General features: G+C 46.9%; 2 protein-coding genes across 2 annotated transcripts; both read left to right on the plus strand.

Annotated features, from left to right (window-relative positions):
* The first annotated feature begins 4583 nt into the window (after positions 1–4583).
* Positions 4584–5580, plus strand: LOC143516366 (interferon a3-like). Its single transcript, XM_077007919.1, has 5 exons — positions 4584–4676; positions 4785–4865; positions 4982–5131; positions 5238–5330; positions 5470–5580. The coding sequence occupies exons 1-5, from the start codon at positions 4599–4601 to the stop codon at positions 5578–5580; spliced, it is 513 nt and encodes a 170-aa protein (XP_076864034.1). The 5' UTR covers positions 4584–4598.
* A 6629-nt stretch (positions 5581–12209) lies between these two features.
* Positions 12210–13206, plus strand: LOC143516367 (interferon a3-like). The gene is made up of 5 exons (XM_077007920.1): positions 12210–12302; positions 12411–12491; positions 12608–12757; positions 12864–12956; positions 13096–13206. The coding sequence occupies exons 1-5, from the start codon at positions 12225–12227 to the stop codon at positions 13204–13206; spliced, it is 513 nt and encodes a 170-aa protein (XP_076864035.1). The 5' UTR covers positions 12210–12224.
* The last annotated feature ends 2946 nt before the right edge of the window (positions 13207–16152 follow it).

A 16152-nucleotide genomic window follows, 5' to 3' on the forward strand; every position in this document is an offset into this window, starting at 1 on the left:
CGGCGAAAGTGCAATGGACTGCTCCGGGAGTGGCAGCCCGGAGCAGTCCATGGAGTGGAGCCGGGGCACAGAGGAGGAGATGGACACAGAGGAGGAGCTCCCTTGCGGCCCACAGGGCGCGTACGACAGCCGCGCTGCACCGGGCGCGTACGACAGCCGCGCTGCACAGGGCGCGTACGACAGCCGCGCTGCACAGGGCGCGTACGACAGCCGCGCTGCACAGGGCGCGTACGACAGCCGCGCTGCACAGGGCGCGTACGACAGCCGCGCTGCACAGGGCGCGTGCGACGGTCGCGCTGCACAGGGCGCGTACGACAGACGCGCTGCACCGGGCGCGTACGACAGACGCGCTGCACCGGGCGCGTCCGCCAGCCGTGCTGCACCCAGCGGAGGGTCCGCAGCAAAGGCTGGAGGAGGAACATCCCCTGCAGCAGCGCCTGCAGCTCCCGGTCTCTCTCCCCTCCTAGCTCTCCTCCTGGCGCGTAGCTGGGTCCCTGTTTCATGTTTTTGTGTACCAGTGTTCGTTAGTCTCCCCGTTTGTGTGCCTAACCCATTTTTCCCTCTCGTGCCACTTTGTGTAAACGTGCCTGTGTGTGTGTTTGTGAACGTTCCGTTTAATGTGTCTCCCGTCTTTTCCCCCGTCTTCCCAGGGAGGGTGTTCTAGGCGGTCCGTGGCGGACGCTTCACCAAGGGCGGTCACCTCCCAGACGCAGGACTGAGCGCGTCGGATCCGCCCATCGTCGTGGGTTCGGGGCACTCGGTCCTGTTGGCACCCCGGGACGGGTAGTGCCCTTGGAGGGGGCGTCTGTCACGTTGAGGACCCCGGCCCCTCCCTTTTGGGCGTGTGTAAACGTTGTCCACGTGCTTTGTCTGCGTCCGTGTATATACGTGGTTAGGGTTTTGTTGTGTGATTAATAAGTCTCACCTGTGAATCATCTCGTGATCACGTGGGGCTAATGTGGTTTGTCTATTTAATGTGCGCTCGCGCAGTGTCCTGTGCTCGTCGTCGTCTATGTCTGCACGTTGTGCTGATTGTATAAGTGTTTATCGTGCACTATTGCGCAATATCTGTTTAAAATAAAAGTGACGTCTGTCGCCACAAGAGGGATTCGTGTCTCATCCTTCACCACGACCCCATCGTCACAATCATAAGACCACCAAACAAGTTGTTTTACGCAAAGTGCATCCTAAAGAACAACCTACAACTCTAACATGGGTATTTCTTCCTCTTACCTATTTGTGGTGGTTAGTGGTAATCTAAGAATTTCAATAGCTTTAAAAAAAACAGTGCCTTTAAGACCGCCACTTGCGTCCGTGTTAACCGTGTTAAGGTCATTTGTAGATGGTGCCTTAGACGTTGCAGAGGCGACAGCAGTACGTTTAAAATAACATGTTATCTACAATTTAAACGGCTGTATGTTTTCGTAGTCCGGCCCGGAGTTTCTGGGACAAGTTGGTTTTTTTTCTGATCCGGTGCATACCGTCAGCCCGCATCAGCTGGCCCAGTCCGCGGCCGCGGTCCAACTCGTTCATGTGTTTACAGGCCCAGTCCGCGGCCGCGCTGAGCAGGTTAGTCTGACTGGAGCGGGAGAGGTAATAACACCGTTAAACAGCAGCGTGACTACGGGCCGGGGCCGCAGTGTGTGGCAGTGGCTCCTCCACGGGCTGAGTTAAACCACCGGCGGCCAGCGGCCCGGCGGCCCACCGGCCCACTAACCCATCGGCCCACCGGGGAAATCCCCGGTAGCAATGTATGCCAGTCCGCCCCTGGTCCAAAGCACAATATTCCCAAAACACCAGTGCGTATCCTTAAAAATGCAATGGCTGAAGAACGGTTTGTATGAAAATCAAAATCATAACTTGATCACTAATATATAATTTTTCATCTTCTAACAGCGAATGTGTTTAAGTAATGGGTGACGTACTTTTTCACAGTGTACAACGTACAATGGCGATGGACACTACACTGAAAAGTGAAAGCGATGACGATGACTACCCTACCTTTCGGCATTTACATAATTTTCTCTTTCCAAAGTAGCGAACAAATCTAGGATACGGCAACCTGTCTCCATAAAGTAGTGATGTAACATTTGAAGCGATGCCTCGGAGCCTGTATCGAGCAAAAAGGGGCGTGCCAGATGAAGCCCCGGTTCGAGGCGTGTGTCATTACCGTAAAAATCACGTGACTGATGACAAACGAGGCCTCGGATTCAGTGGGCTACGTCATCGTTTCGTTTTGAGTGTCACAACCACATAAAGCGGGTTTGAGCCACAGTCCTGCACGGGTCCGTTTTTTGAGACCAGAGTACAGCACCCACCCACCCACCCGCGAACCCGTGGCTATTTCAAAATTAAATCCGTACCCGCCCGGACCCGTTAATATTCTACCCGTTACCCACCCGTGCCCGTGAAAAATCACACAAGTCGAAAGTATTCCTATAGAGCACTTTATTTTTCAATGTGCCTCTGAAAAAAACGTCAGTACAACACAAAATAAAATCTAAGGTTGCTGTGCAGAAACAGTATTCCTATCTAAAAGTAGCAACTGGTAAACGCAAGAAAATTTATGTAGCCAACCGGTGGCATAACACAGCGCAAAACGAGAGGGAACAAATGCCAGTATAACAACTAAATAAAATCGCATAGGTTCACAAATCTATCCTAGGTTACTGTACAGTAACAGTATATCGTCCACAGTCCCAGGTTTGAGCTGCGTTCTGCGCTCTTGGGTCACAAAACCAGCGGAGGAAAAATCTCTGACTCGCAGCGCTGGATGCGGGGATTGAGAGGACACTTCGGGCAGTTGTTGCCAGTTTGGGGAAATCGTCTTGGTGTTCTTTCCACCACAAAAGAACATCGAACGATTCGTCCTTAGGTGGCTTGAGTTCGATGTATGCTGAAAGTTCATCCTCGTTTGGCTCAATTTAACTTACCCGCCCGCATACCCGTAAAATTGCGGTATGTGTAAAACCCACCCGTTTCAGCATCTATTTGCCCGTACCCGTACCTGACCCGGTGCAGAACTCTAGTTTGAGCCTTGCAGCCCTTTGTGGGTTTTGAGTTGGTGTTTGGTGTTGTGAGAGGTGTGCATTGGTTAATTAGTTGGAGTTAGTGGTTAAAGGTCTGTTATAAAATAGATTATATCAGCTATTATTTATTATTCGTATTATTATAGATGGATAGATAGTTTCCTGTTTTTCAGTTCCATAAGCACTCTTGTACTCCGAGTTCCACAAGCAAAATAAGTATTTATTTTACGTGTTCAACATCACATCACTCAAATAATAATATTTCCATGTAAAACACACTTTTATATCCATTGGGACGTGGCAAAAATATTTTATTTTATACACAGACATTCCAGGTAATGAACCTTTTAGATGGAAAGCCCCATTGGTTCATGAAGCCTCGTTTTGCCATCACTACCATAAAGCATATTCAGCGAACGGCGAAAGCGTATCTAGACGCTTCGCTTTGCTTCACTTCACTTTCTGATTGTAATAGGTTGGGAAGACTGGCTGCACGGTCCCCGCGCACGCACGGCACCTGTTTACCTTTATAAAATAGGTAAGATTAAATCAAAATTTTATTCAGATATGTATTTATCTTCGTATTAGCCTGTCTTTGTTCGTTCTGTCATATTCGTTCTTTCTGAGTCGTAATGCTTATGTTACATTAAGTCGTAATGTTAAGCATACACGTCCACTGACAAGAAAGAAAATGTAGGTGATTTTAAGTGTTTTATAAAAAAGTTGTCCTCTTTTGGATATGTTTGTCATTTTTATCCTCCCCAAAAGGACAGATAGACATCGGTTGTCTTTATCGATGGTGTAACGAGTATCCACAGACCGGAAAGCGAAAAGCGAAAGCGATTAATACTCAGGGAATTTCAAACATCGCTTTCCTTTTCTAGTTCTCGGGATTAAATCTAGGATACGGCAACATGTCTCCACAAAAAAATATTCAGCCAAGAACGGCGAAAAGCATGAACGCCAAGATGAACACCAAACACGTGTGGATTTGCCTTTTTCTTGTATTTTACAGCGTGCAGCGCCAGTGCGCCGCCTGCAAATGGATCAAGAGCGGACAGTACGAAATGAAAAACGAAGAGTCTGTCACAGCTGAAGGAAATAGTGAGACTACTGCATTGTGCCTTGTAACTTCAAATATGTGAAATGTAAATGTTATGTTAAATGATTGGTAACTTTAGAGTTCTTTTAATAAGAGATAGCGCCTGTATTGCGTATGATATTGCATTTAGGAATATTTACAATGTGTCTGGCAAACTTGGCTTTACTAAAGCTATTCATGAGTTCAGGTTGCTTTGTGACTAGAACTTAGTCTATTAACACGGAGAGGGCAAATGTATGTAATGCAGTGGCGGGGAGAGCTTTCTCGAGCTTATAAACCGTTTCCGTTTACATTATATGGAACAATTAATTACGCAAACCGAACGCTCTAAACTTATCAGTGTTGACTGTGTGTTTTATTAGCTACGGTATTTGCACTTACTGTGCTCGGAAATGGCACCGTTATATATGTGGGTTTTTATCCTGCACGCGCTTAGCTACTGGAACTGCGCGAGCGGCTGCACGTGGATGAAGACACAAAAGAAAGGGTCCATCAGCAATTTTCACATTTTAAGCAATAGCTCAATTTCGCATCTTGAGCTGGCGGTAAGTAAATATATACTGCAGATCTGTAGTAAAAACAGAATAAATTGTGTTCAAATAAAAAAAACATTAAAAAAACTAATATTTAATATTTACACGATTTACTTTCAGTGCAAAAATGCTATACGTGACGACACCAAATTGAATTTGGAGTTTCCGAACAAGCAGTATAGCCACATTACTCAACTACAGGTACAGAAAAAATATCAAGGATGTTTACCTCTTTATAGACATTATGTGTTAACATGATTTAAAAACAATATGATGTTTCCTTTAAGGCCAATCATCAATTATTCGTTCTTTTCTAGTCAAAGGATCACATACTGTTTATTCTACGCACTCTAAAAAACGTGATGAGGGTATATGACGGGGAACACGAGAAGTCTGACTGCGACCCACGCAAACTGCAGATATTCCTGCTTGATATTCATCGTCAGGTTTCAGAGCTGGAGCAATGTGTAAGTCGGTGGTGTCGTCAAAGACATCAACATTAATTTTTTTGCCTTTTAAACGTTGGAAATTATTATAGTAATTTTTCTTGTTCATTTTGTTTTAATTACAAAGGCAACACACGTCGTCGTCACAGACCTTACCAGGAGGATATCTAAAAAGATGGATATGCACTTCAAAAGTCTGATCTCTCACCTTAAAAATATGGTAAGCATATTATTTACAGCAATAATTACAGATATGTATTGTGTACGTTTTACACTGTATCCCCGTAAAACGATCTACAGTATGAGAATACACAGCAAAACACAGATGCATTCCATCAACCAGAAATCTCATATTGCAGGACTACAGCACAAAAAGTTGGAATGACATCACAGGCGTAGTGCTGAGACACCTCAGAAGACTCGACTTACTGGCCATAAACACTAAAAACCACCTCCAGGCTTTGACATAAATTTGTGGTGAAAACTCGATTATGAAGAACATAATCGAATGATTTCACCCTAAAGATAATTAAGCTTTGTGTCTGGAAAATTAAAAGTATATATTTTTGTTATGCATAGTTTAGTATTTATATATTGTGATGTGTATTTTGTGATGTCACCTTTATATATGTAATAAATGAAATATATGAAATAAATTAATTTATATATTTATTTTGTTGTTGTACTGATATATTCAGCACGAATCAGGTAACCTAGCCGATGGCCTATATGTAACTATATATGATTAAATGTCGACTGGTTCAAGTTGTGGAATCAGGGGTGTATCGCAGCAAATTCTGGGCCCTGTACACTGTCGATGTCACTGGGCCCTTATAAATGCCAGTAAACGAGGCACATGAGCAAAAAAATTGGCCCCTCTCCCTACCACTTTCTCCCCCACTACCACGCCCATGGGTGGAGTCGAACGAAATTAAACGACATACTCGTGATAAGTGGCGAACCGTCAGGGCCCTCTACGCCCTCTCAGAGGGCCTAAAATATTCTTAAAACATTATATATATAATTATCCAATTTTATTTTATCTACTTACAGTTTTACAATCAACATCTAAACAATTACAAAAATATAAGCAAATAAAAATATTTAACCGTGTCTATTCAATCTGTGTTGGAAGGTGAGGGGTTAAGTGGAAGCCTGTGAGCCTGTGTCTCCCCCTATCAGGACTGTGATGCCCGCTGTTCGTTTACAGAGGGCCTGGCAGTTATAATTCAGCGCAATACCAGTTTCAAATGACAGCAAAATTGACCAATCATATCTTCCCTCTTAGTGGGCGGGCTTAACTGTATGCTAATGACGCTAGCTGTCGTTAGCACCACCGCTAGCTAGTTTCGGCCCTTTGACGTCCTCATTTACATATTCCGCTTGCGAGAACCACGGAGCTGTGAAACCTTATTTTGTTTGGAAACTTATTTTGCTTAACAAGTTATCTAGTACAAATGTTATTTGAACGCACTACATGCGTTTCTAAAGCTATACTGTCGTCTCGGTTTTTTCTTTATTCTTTAGTGCAGTTTATTAGGAGAGGAAAAAAATAATTCGGGGGGGGGGGGGGGGGTGTAGCGGGCCCAGGTTTAATGGTCACGGTTCGCTACTAATATATATATATATATATATATATATATATATATATATATATGTGTGTGTGTGTGTGTGTGTGTATATATACTGTATATATACATGGCACGTAGTGTATATGACGGCGTTTATTGTCATATGGACAATATTAATTCCAGCAATAATATGATTACAAAGCCACATAGTGGCTTTTAAATAGTCCATCATTGTCACGTTGAGGACCCCGGCCCCTCCCTTTTGGGCGTGTGTAAACGTTGTCCACGTGCTTTGTCTGCGTCCGTGTATATACGTGGTTAGGGTTTTGTTGTGTGATTAATAAGTCTCACCTGTGAATGGCTCGGGGGCTCGAGCGAAAGGACCCCGAGCTGGTGGAGATGCTCCACGAGGGGGTGGTGCGTATATGGAGGGAACGACACCTTGCTCCTTCTCGCGCCACCTCGCCGCTGCAGGTAGGCGTAATCGCGTCCACCCCGGAGGTGGAATTCGGGGAGGAGGATTCTGAGGGGGAGGAGCAGGAAGAAGAGGAGGCGTATTCCCCTTCGGTAGGCGAAGCCTCCACCATAGACTACGGTGGCGATGAGGAGGAGGCCTACCCCTCTTCGGATGACGACGCCTCCACCATAGACTACGGTGGCGAGGAGGAGGAGGCCTACCCCTCTTCGGATGACGACGCCTCCACCGTTGACTACGTGGGCGAGGAGGAGGAGGCCTACCCCCCCCTCGGTATGCGACGCGGTTCCCGAGGACTACGGCGAGGAGGAGGAGGAGGAGTCTGAGGAGGAGGACAACCTTCATCCGCCCGTAGGTCTCTCTCCCACCGTAGAGGAAGACGGGGAGGAGGAGGAAGGCTCCGATTCGGAGGGAGAGGAGGAGAGTCCACTTCCCTCTGAGAGAGCAGCCGGGACTAGGAAAGGGGGTTCGGTGAAGTGTCCATCCTCCGACCGCTCCGGCGAAAGTGCAATGGACTGCTCCGGGAGTGGCAGCCCGGAGCAGTCCATGGAGTGGAGCCGGGGCACAGAGGAGGAGATGGACACAGAGGAGGAGCTCCCTTGCGGCCCACAGGGCGCGTACGACAGCCGCGCTGCACCGGGCGCGTACGACAGCCGCGCTGCACAGGGCGCGTACGACAGCCGCGCTGCACAGGGCGCGTACGACAGCCGCGCTGCACAGGGCGCGTACGACAGCCGCGCTGCACAGGGCGCGTGCGACGGTCGCGCTGCACAGGGCGCGTACGACAGACGCGCTGCACCGGGCGCGTACGACAGACGCGCTGCACCGGGCGCGTCCGCCAGCCGTGCTGCACCCAGCGGAGGGTCCGCAGCAAAGGCTGGAGGAGGAACATCCCCTGCAGCAGCGCCTGCAGCTCCCGGTCTCTCTCCCCTCCTAGCTCTCCTCCTGGCGCGTAGCTGGGTCCCTGTTTCATGTTTTTGTGTACCAGTGTTCGTTAGTCTCCCCGTTTGTGTGCCTAACCCATTTTTCCCTCTCGTGCCACTTTGTGTAAACGTGCCTGTGTGTGTGTTTGTGAACGTTCCGTTTAATGTGTCTCCCGTCTTTTCCCCCGTCTTCCCAGGGAGGGTGTTCTAGGCGGTCCGTGGCGGACGCTTCACCAAGGGCGGTCACCTCCCAGACGCAGGACTGAGCGCGTCGGATCCGCCCATCGTCGTGGGTTCGGGGCACTCGGTCCTGTTGGCACCCCGGGACGGGTAGTGCCCTTGGAGGGGGCGTCTGTCACGTTGAGGACCCCGGCCCCTCCCTTTTGGGCGTGTGTAAACGTTGTCCACGTGCTTTGTCTGCGTCCGTGTATATACGTGGTTAGGGTTTTGTTGTGTGATTAATAAGTCTCACCTGTGAATCGTCTCGTGATCACGTGGGGCTAATGTGGTTTGTCTATTTAATGTGCGCTCGCGCAGTGTCCTGTGCTCGTCGTCGTCTATGTCTGCACGTTGTGCTGATTGTATAAGTGTTTATCGTGCGCTATTGCGCAATATCTGTTTAAAATAAAAGTGACGTCTGTCGCCACAAGAGGGATTCGTGTCTCATCCTTCACCACGACCCCATCGTCACAATCATAAGACCACCAAACAAGTTGTTTTACGCAAAGTGCATCCTAAAGAACAACCTACAACTCTAACATGGGTATTTCTTCCTCTTACCTATTTGTGGTGGTTAGTGGTAATCTAAGAATTTCAATAGCTTTAAAAAAAACAGTGCCTTTAAGACCGCCACTTGCGTCCGTGTTAACCGTGTTAAGGTCATTTGTAGATGGTGCCTTAGACGTTGCAGAGGCGACAGCAGTACGTTTAAAATAACATGTTATCTACAATTTAAACGGCTGTATGTTTTCGTAGTCCGGCCCGGAGTTTCTGGGACAAGTTGGTTTTTTTTCTGATCCGGTGCATACCGTCAGCCCGCATCAGCTGGCCCAGTCCGCGGCCGCGGTCCAACTCGTTCATGTGTTTACAGGCCCAGTCCGCGGCCGCGCTGAGCAGGTTAGTCTGACTGGAGCGGGAGAGGTAATAACACCGTTAAACAGCAGCGTGACTACGGGCCGGGGCCGCAGTGTGTGGCAGTGGCTCCTCCACGGGCTGAGTTAAACCACCGGCGGCCAGCGGCCCGGCGGCCCACCGGCCCACTAACCCATCGGCCCACCGGGGAAATCCCCGGTAGCAATGTATGCCAGTCCGCCCCTGGTCCAAAGCACAATATTCCCAAAACACCAGTGCGTATCCTTAAAAATGCAATGGCTGAAGAACGGTTTGTATGAAAATCAAAATCATAACTTGATCACTAATATATAATTTTTCATCTTCTAACAGCGAATGTGTTTAAGTAATGGGTGACGTACTTTTTCACAGTGTACAACGTACAATGGCGATGGACACTACACTGAAAAGTGAAAGCGATGACGATGACTACCCTACCTTTCGGCATTTACATAATTTTCTCTTTCCAAAGTAGCGAACAAATCTAGGATACGGCAACCTGTCTCCATAAAGTAGTGATGTAACATTTGAAGCGATGCCTCGGAGCCTGTATCGAGCAAAAAGGGGCGTGCCAGATGAAGCCCCGGTTCGAGGCGTGTGTCATTACCGTAAAAATCACGTGACTGATGACAAACGAGGCCTCGGATTCAGTGGGCTACGTCATCGTTTCGTTTTGAGTGTCACAACCACATAAAGCGGGTTTGAGCCAGAGTCCTGCACGGGTCCGTTTTTTGAGACCAGAGTACAGCACCCACCCACCCACCCGCGAACCCGTGGCTATTTCAAAATTAAATCCGTACCCGCCCGGACCCGTTAATATTCTACCCGTTACCCACCCGTGCCCGTGAAAAATCACACAAATCGAAAGTATTCCTATAGAGCACTTTATTTTTCAATGCGCCTCTGAAAAAAACGTCAGTACAACACAAAATAAAATCTAAGGTTGCTGTGCAGAAACAGTATTCCTATCTAAAAGTAGCAACTGGTAAACGCAAGAAAATTTATGTAGCCAACCGGTGGCATAACACAGCGCAAAACGAGAGGGAACAAATGCCAGTATAACAACTAAATAAAATTGCATAGGTTCACAAATCTATCCTAGGTTACTGTACAGTAACAGTATATCGTCCACAGTCCCAGGTTTGAGCTGCGTTCTGCGCTCTTGGGTCACAAAACCAGCGGAGGAAAAATCTCTGACTCGCAGCGCTGGATGCGGGGATTGAGAGGACACTTCGGGCAGTTGTTGCCAGTTTGGGGAAATCGTCTTGGTGTTCTTTCCACCACAAAAGAACATCGAACGATTCGTCCTTAGGTGGCTTGAGTTCGATGTATGCTGAAAGTTCATCCTCGTTTGGCTCAATTTAACTTACCCGCCCGCATACCCGTAAAATTGCGGTATGTGTAAAACCCACCCGTTTCAGCATCTATTTGCCCGTACCCGTACCTGACCCGGTGCAGAACTCTAGTTTGAGCCTTGCAGCCCTTTGTGGGTTTTGAGTTGGTGTTTGGTGTTGTGAGAGGTGTGCATTGGTTAATTAGTTGGAGTTAGTGGTTAAAGGTCTGTTATAAAATAGATTATATCAGCTATTATTTATTATTCGTATTATTATAGATGGATAGATAGTTTCCTGTTTTTCAGTTCCATAAGCACTCTTGTACTCCGAGTTCCACAAGCAAAATAAGTATTTATTTTACGTGTTCAACATCACATCACTCAAATAATAATATTTCCATGTAAAACACACTTTTATATCCATTGGGACGTGGCAAAAATATTTTATTTTATACACAGACATTCCAGGTAATGAACCTTTTAGATGGAAAGCCCCATTGGTTCATGAAGCCTCGTTTTGCCATCACTACCATAAAGCATATTCAGCGAACGGCGAAAGCGTATCTAGACACTTCGCTTTGCTTCACTTCACTTTCTGATTGTAATAGGTTGGGAAGACTGGCTGCACGGTCCCCGCGCACGCACGGCACCTGTTTACCTTTATAAAATAGGTAAGATTAAATCAAAATTTTATTCAGATATGTATTTATCTTCGTATTAGCCTGTCTTTGTTCGTTCTGTCATATTCGTTCTTTCTGAGTCGTAATGCTTATGTTACATTAAGTCGTAATGTTAAGCATACACGTCCACTGACAAGAAAGAAAATGTAGGTGATTTTAAGTGTTTTATAAAAAAGTTGTCCTCTTTTGGATATGTTTGTCATTTTTATCCTCCCCAAAAGGACAGAGAGACATCGGTTGTCTTTATCGATGGTGTAACGAGTATCCACAGACCGGAAAGCGAAAAGCGAAAGCGATTAATACTCAGGGAATTTCAAACATCGCTTTCCTTTTCTAGTTCTCGGGATTAAATCTAGGATACGGCAACATGTCTCCACAAAAAAATATTCAGCCAAGAACGGCGAAAAGCATGAACGCCAAGATGAACACCAAACACGTGTGGATTTGCCTTTTTCTTGTATTTTACAGCGTGCAGCGCCAGTGCGCCGCCTGCAAATGGATCAAGAGCGGACAGTACGAAATGAAAAACGAAGAGTCTGTCACAGCTGAAGGAAATAGTGAGACTACTGCATTGTGCCTTGTAACTTCAAATATGTGAAATGTAAATGTTATGTTAAATGATTGGTAACTTTAGAGTTCTTTTAATAAGAGATAGCGCCTGTATTGCGTATGATATTGCATTTAGGAATATTTACAATGTGTCTGGCAAACTTGGCTTTACTAAAGCTATTCATGAGTTCAGGTTGCTTTGTGACTAGAACTTAGTCTATTAACACGGAGAGGGCAAATGTATGTAATGCAGTGGCGGGGAGAGCTTTCTCGAGCTTATAAACCGTTTCCGTTTACATTATATGGAACAATTAATTACGCAAACCGAACGCTCTAAACTTATCAGTGTTGACTGTGTGTTTTATTAGCTACGGTATTTGCACTTACTGTGCTCGGAAATGGCACCGTTATATATGTGGGTTTTTATCCTGCACGCGCTTAGCTACTGGAACTGCGCGAGCGGCTGCACGTGGATGAAGACACAAAAGAAAGGGTCCATCAGCAATTTTCACATTTTAAGCAATAGCTCAATTTCGCATCTTGAGCTGGCGGTAAGTAAATATATACTGCAGATCTGTAGTAAAAACAGAATAAATTGTGTTCAAATAAAAAAAACATTAAAAAAACTAATATTTAATATTTACACGATTTACTTTCAGTGCAAAAATGCTATACGTGACGACACCAAATTGAATTTGGAGTTTCCGAACAAGCAGTATAGCCACATTACTCAACTACAGGTACAGAAAAAATATCAAGGATGTTTACCTCTTTATAGACATTATGTGTTAACATGATTTAAAAACAATATGATGTTTCCTTTAAGGCCAATCATCAATTATTCGTTCTTTTCTAGTCAAAGGATCACATACTGTTTATTCTACGTACTCTAAAAAACGTGATGAGGGTATATGACGGGGAACACGAGAAGTCTGACTGCGACCCACGCAAACTGCAGATATTCCTGCTTGATATTCATCGTCAGGTTTCAGAGCTGGAGCAATGTGTAAGTCGGTGGTGTCGTCAAAGACATCAACATTAATTTTTTTGCCTTTTAAACGTTGGAAATTATTATAGTAATTTTTCTTGTTCATTTTGTTTTAATTACAAAGGCAACACACGTCGTCGTCACAGACCTTACCAGGAGGATATCTAAAAAGATGGATATGCACTTCAAAAGTCTGATCTCTCACCTTAAAAATATGGTAAGCATATTATTTACAGCAATAATTACAGATATGTATTGTGTACGTTTTACACTGTATCCCCGTAAAACGATCTACAGTATGAGAATACACAGCAAAACACAGATGCATTCCATCAACCAGAAATCTCATATTGCAGGACTACAGCACAAAAAGTTGGAATGACATCACAGGCGTAGTGCTGAGACACCTCAGAAGACTCGACTTACTGGCCATAAACACTAAAAACCACCTCCAGGCTTTGACATAAATTTGTGGTGAAAACTCGATTATGAAGAACATAATCGAATGATTTCACCCTAAAGATAATTAAGCTTTGTGTCTGGAAAATTAAAAGTATATATTTTTGTTATGCATAGTTTAGTATTTATATATTGTGATGTGTATTTTGTGATGTCACCTTTATATATGTAATAAATGAAATATATGAAATAAATTAATTTATATATTTATTTTGTTGTTGTACTGATATATTCAGCACGAATCAGGTAACCTAGCCGATGGCCTATATGTAACTATATATGATTAAATGTCGACTGGTTCAAGTTGTGGAATCAGGGGTGTATCGCAGCAAATTCTGGGCCCTGTACACTGTCGATGTCACTGGGCCCTTATAAATGCCAGTAAACGAGGCACATGAGCAAAAAAATTGGCCCCTCTCCCTACCACTTTCTCCCCCACTACCACGCCCATGGGTGGAGTCGAACGAAATTAAACGACATACTCGTGATAAGTGGCGAACCGTCAGGGCCCTCTACGCCCTCTCAGAGGGCCTAAAATATTCTTAAAACATTATATATATAATTATCCAATTTTATTTTATCTACTTACAGTTTTACAATCAACATCTAAACAATTACAAAAATATAAGCAAATAAAAATATTTAACCGTGTCTATTCAATCTGTGTTGGAAGGTGAGGGGTTAAGTGGAAGCCTGTGAGCCTGTGTCTCCCCCTATCAGGACTGTGATGCCCGCTGTTCGTTTACAGAGGGCCTGGCAGTTATAATTCAGCGCAATACCAGTTTCAAATGACAGCAAAATTGACCAATCATATCTTCCCTCTTAGTGGGCGGGCTTAACTGTATGCTAATGACGCTAGCTGTCGTTAGCACCACCGCTAGCTAGTTTCGGCCCTTTGACGTCCTCATTTACATATTCCGCTTGCGAGAACCACGGAGCTGTGAAACCTTATTTTGTTTGGAAACTTATTTTGCTTAACAAGTTATCTAGTACAAATGTTATTTGAACGCACTACATGCGTTTCTAAAGCTATACTGTCGTCTCGGTTTTTTCTTTATTCTTTAGTGCAGTTTATTAGGAGAGGAAAAAAATAATTCGGGGGGGGGGGGGGGGGGGGGGGGTGTAGCGGGCCCAGGTTTAATGGTCACGGTTCGCTACTAATATATATATATATATATATATATATATATATATGTGTGTGTGTGTGTGTGTGTGTGTATATATACTGTATATATACATGGCACGTAGTGTATATGACGGCGTTTATTGTCATATGGACAATATTAATTCCAGCAATAATATGATTACAAAGCCACATAGTGGCTTTTAAATAGTCCATCATTGTCACGTTGAGGACCCCGGCCCCTCCCTTTTGGGCGTGTGTAAACGTTGTCCACGTGCTTTGTCTGCGTCCGTGTATATACGTGGTTAGGGTTTTGTTGTGTGATTAATAAGTCTCACCTGTGAATGGCTCGGGGGCTCGAGCGAAAGGACCCCGAGCTGGTGGAGATGCTCCACGAGGGGGTGGTGCGTATATGGAGGGAACGACACCTTGCTCCTTCTCGCGCCACCTCGCCGCTGCAGGTAGGCGTAATCGCGTCCACCCCGGAGGTGGAATTCGGGGAGGAGGATTCTGAGGGGGAGGAGCAGGAAGAAGAGGAGGCGTATTCCCCTTCGGTAGGCGAAGCCTCCACCATAGACTACGGTGGCGAGGAGGAGGAGGCCTACCCCTCTTCGGATGACGACGCCTCCACCATAGACTACGGTGGCGAGGAGGAGGAGGCCTACCCCTCTTCGGATGACGACGCCTCCACCGTTGACTACGTGGGCGAGGAGGAGGAGGCCTACCCCCCCCTCGGTATGCGACGCGGTTCCCGAGGACTACGGCGAGGAGGAGGAGGAGGAGTCTGAGGAGGAGGACAACCTTCATCCGCCCGTAGGTCTCTCTCCCACCGTAGAGGAAGACGGGGAGGAGGAGGAAGGCTCCGATTCGGAGGGAGAGGAGGAGAGTCCACTTCCCTCTGAGAGAGCAGCCGGGACTAGGAAAGGGGGTTCGGTGAAGTGTCCATCCTCCGACCGCTCCGGCGAAAGTGCAATGGACTGCTCCGGGAGTGGCAGCCCGGAGCAGTCCATGGAGTGGAGCCGGGGCACAGAGGAGGAGATGGACACAGAGGAGGAGCTCCCTTGCGGCCCACAGGGCGCGTACGACAGCCGCGCTGCACCGGGCGCGTACGACAGCCGCGCTGCACAGGGCGCGTACGACAGCCGCGCTGCACAGGGCGCGTACGACAGCCGCGCTGCACAGGGCGCGTACGACAGCCGCGCTGCACAGGGCGCGTGCGACGGTCGCGCTGCACAGGGCGCGTACGACAGACGCGCTGCACCGGGCGCGTACGACAGACGCGCTGCACCAAGCGCGTCCGCCAGCCGTGCTGCACCCAGCGGAGGGTCCGCAGCAAAGGCTGGAGGAGGAACATCCCCTGCAGCAGCGCCTGCAGCTCCCGGTCTCTCTCCCCTCCTAGCTCTCCTCCTGGCGCGTAGCTGGGTCCCTGTTTCATGTTTTTGTGTACCAGTGTTCGTTAGTCTCCCCGTTTGTGTGCCTAACCCATTTTTCCCTCTCGTGCCACTTTGTGTAAACGTGCCTGTGTGTGTGTTTGTGAACGTTCCGTTTAATGTGTCTCCCGTCTTTTCCCCCGTCTTCCCAGGGAGGGTGTTCTAGGCGGTCCGTGGCGGACGCTTCACCAAGGGCGGTCACCTCCCAGACGCAGGACTGAGCGCGTCGGATCCGCCCATCGTCGTGGGTTCGGGGCACTCGGTCCTGTTGGCACCCCGGGACGGGTAGTGCCCTTGGAGGGGGCGTCTGTCACGTTGAGGACCCCGGCCCCTCCCTTTTGGGCGTGTGTAAACGTTGTCCACGTGCTTTGTCTGCGTCCGTGTATATACGTGGTTAGGGT

This window comes from Brachyhypopomus gauderio, chromosome 6, assembly GCF_052324685.1.
Source record: "Brachyhypopomus gauderio isolate BG-103 chromosome 6, BGAUD_0.2, whole genome shotgun sequence".
NCBI lineage: Eukaryota > Metazoa > Chordata > Actinopteri > Gymnotiformes > Hypopomidae > Brachyhypopomus > Brachyhypopomus gauderio.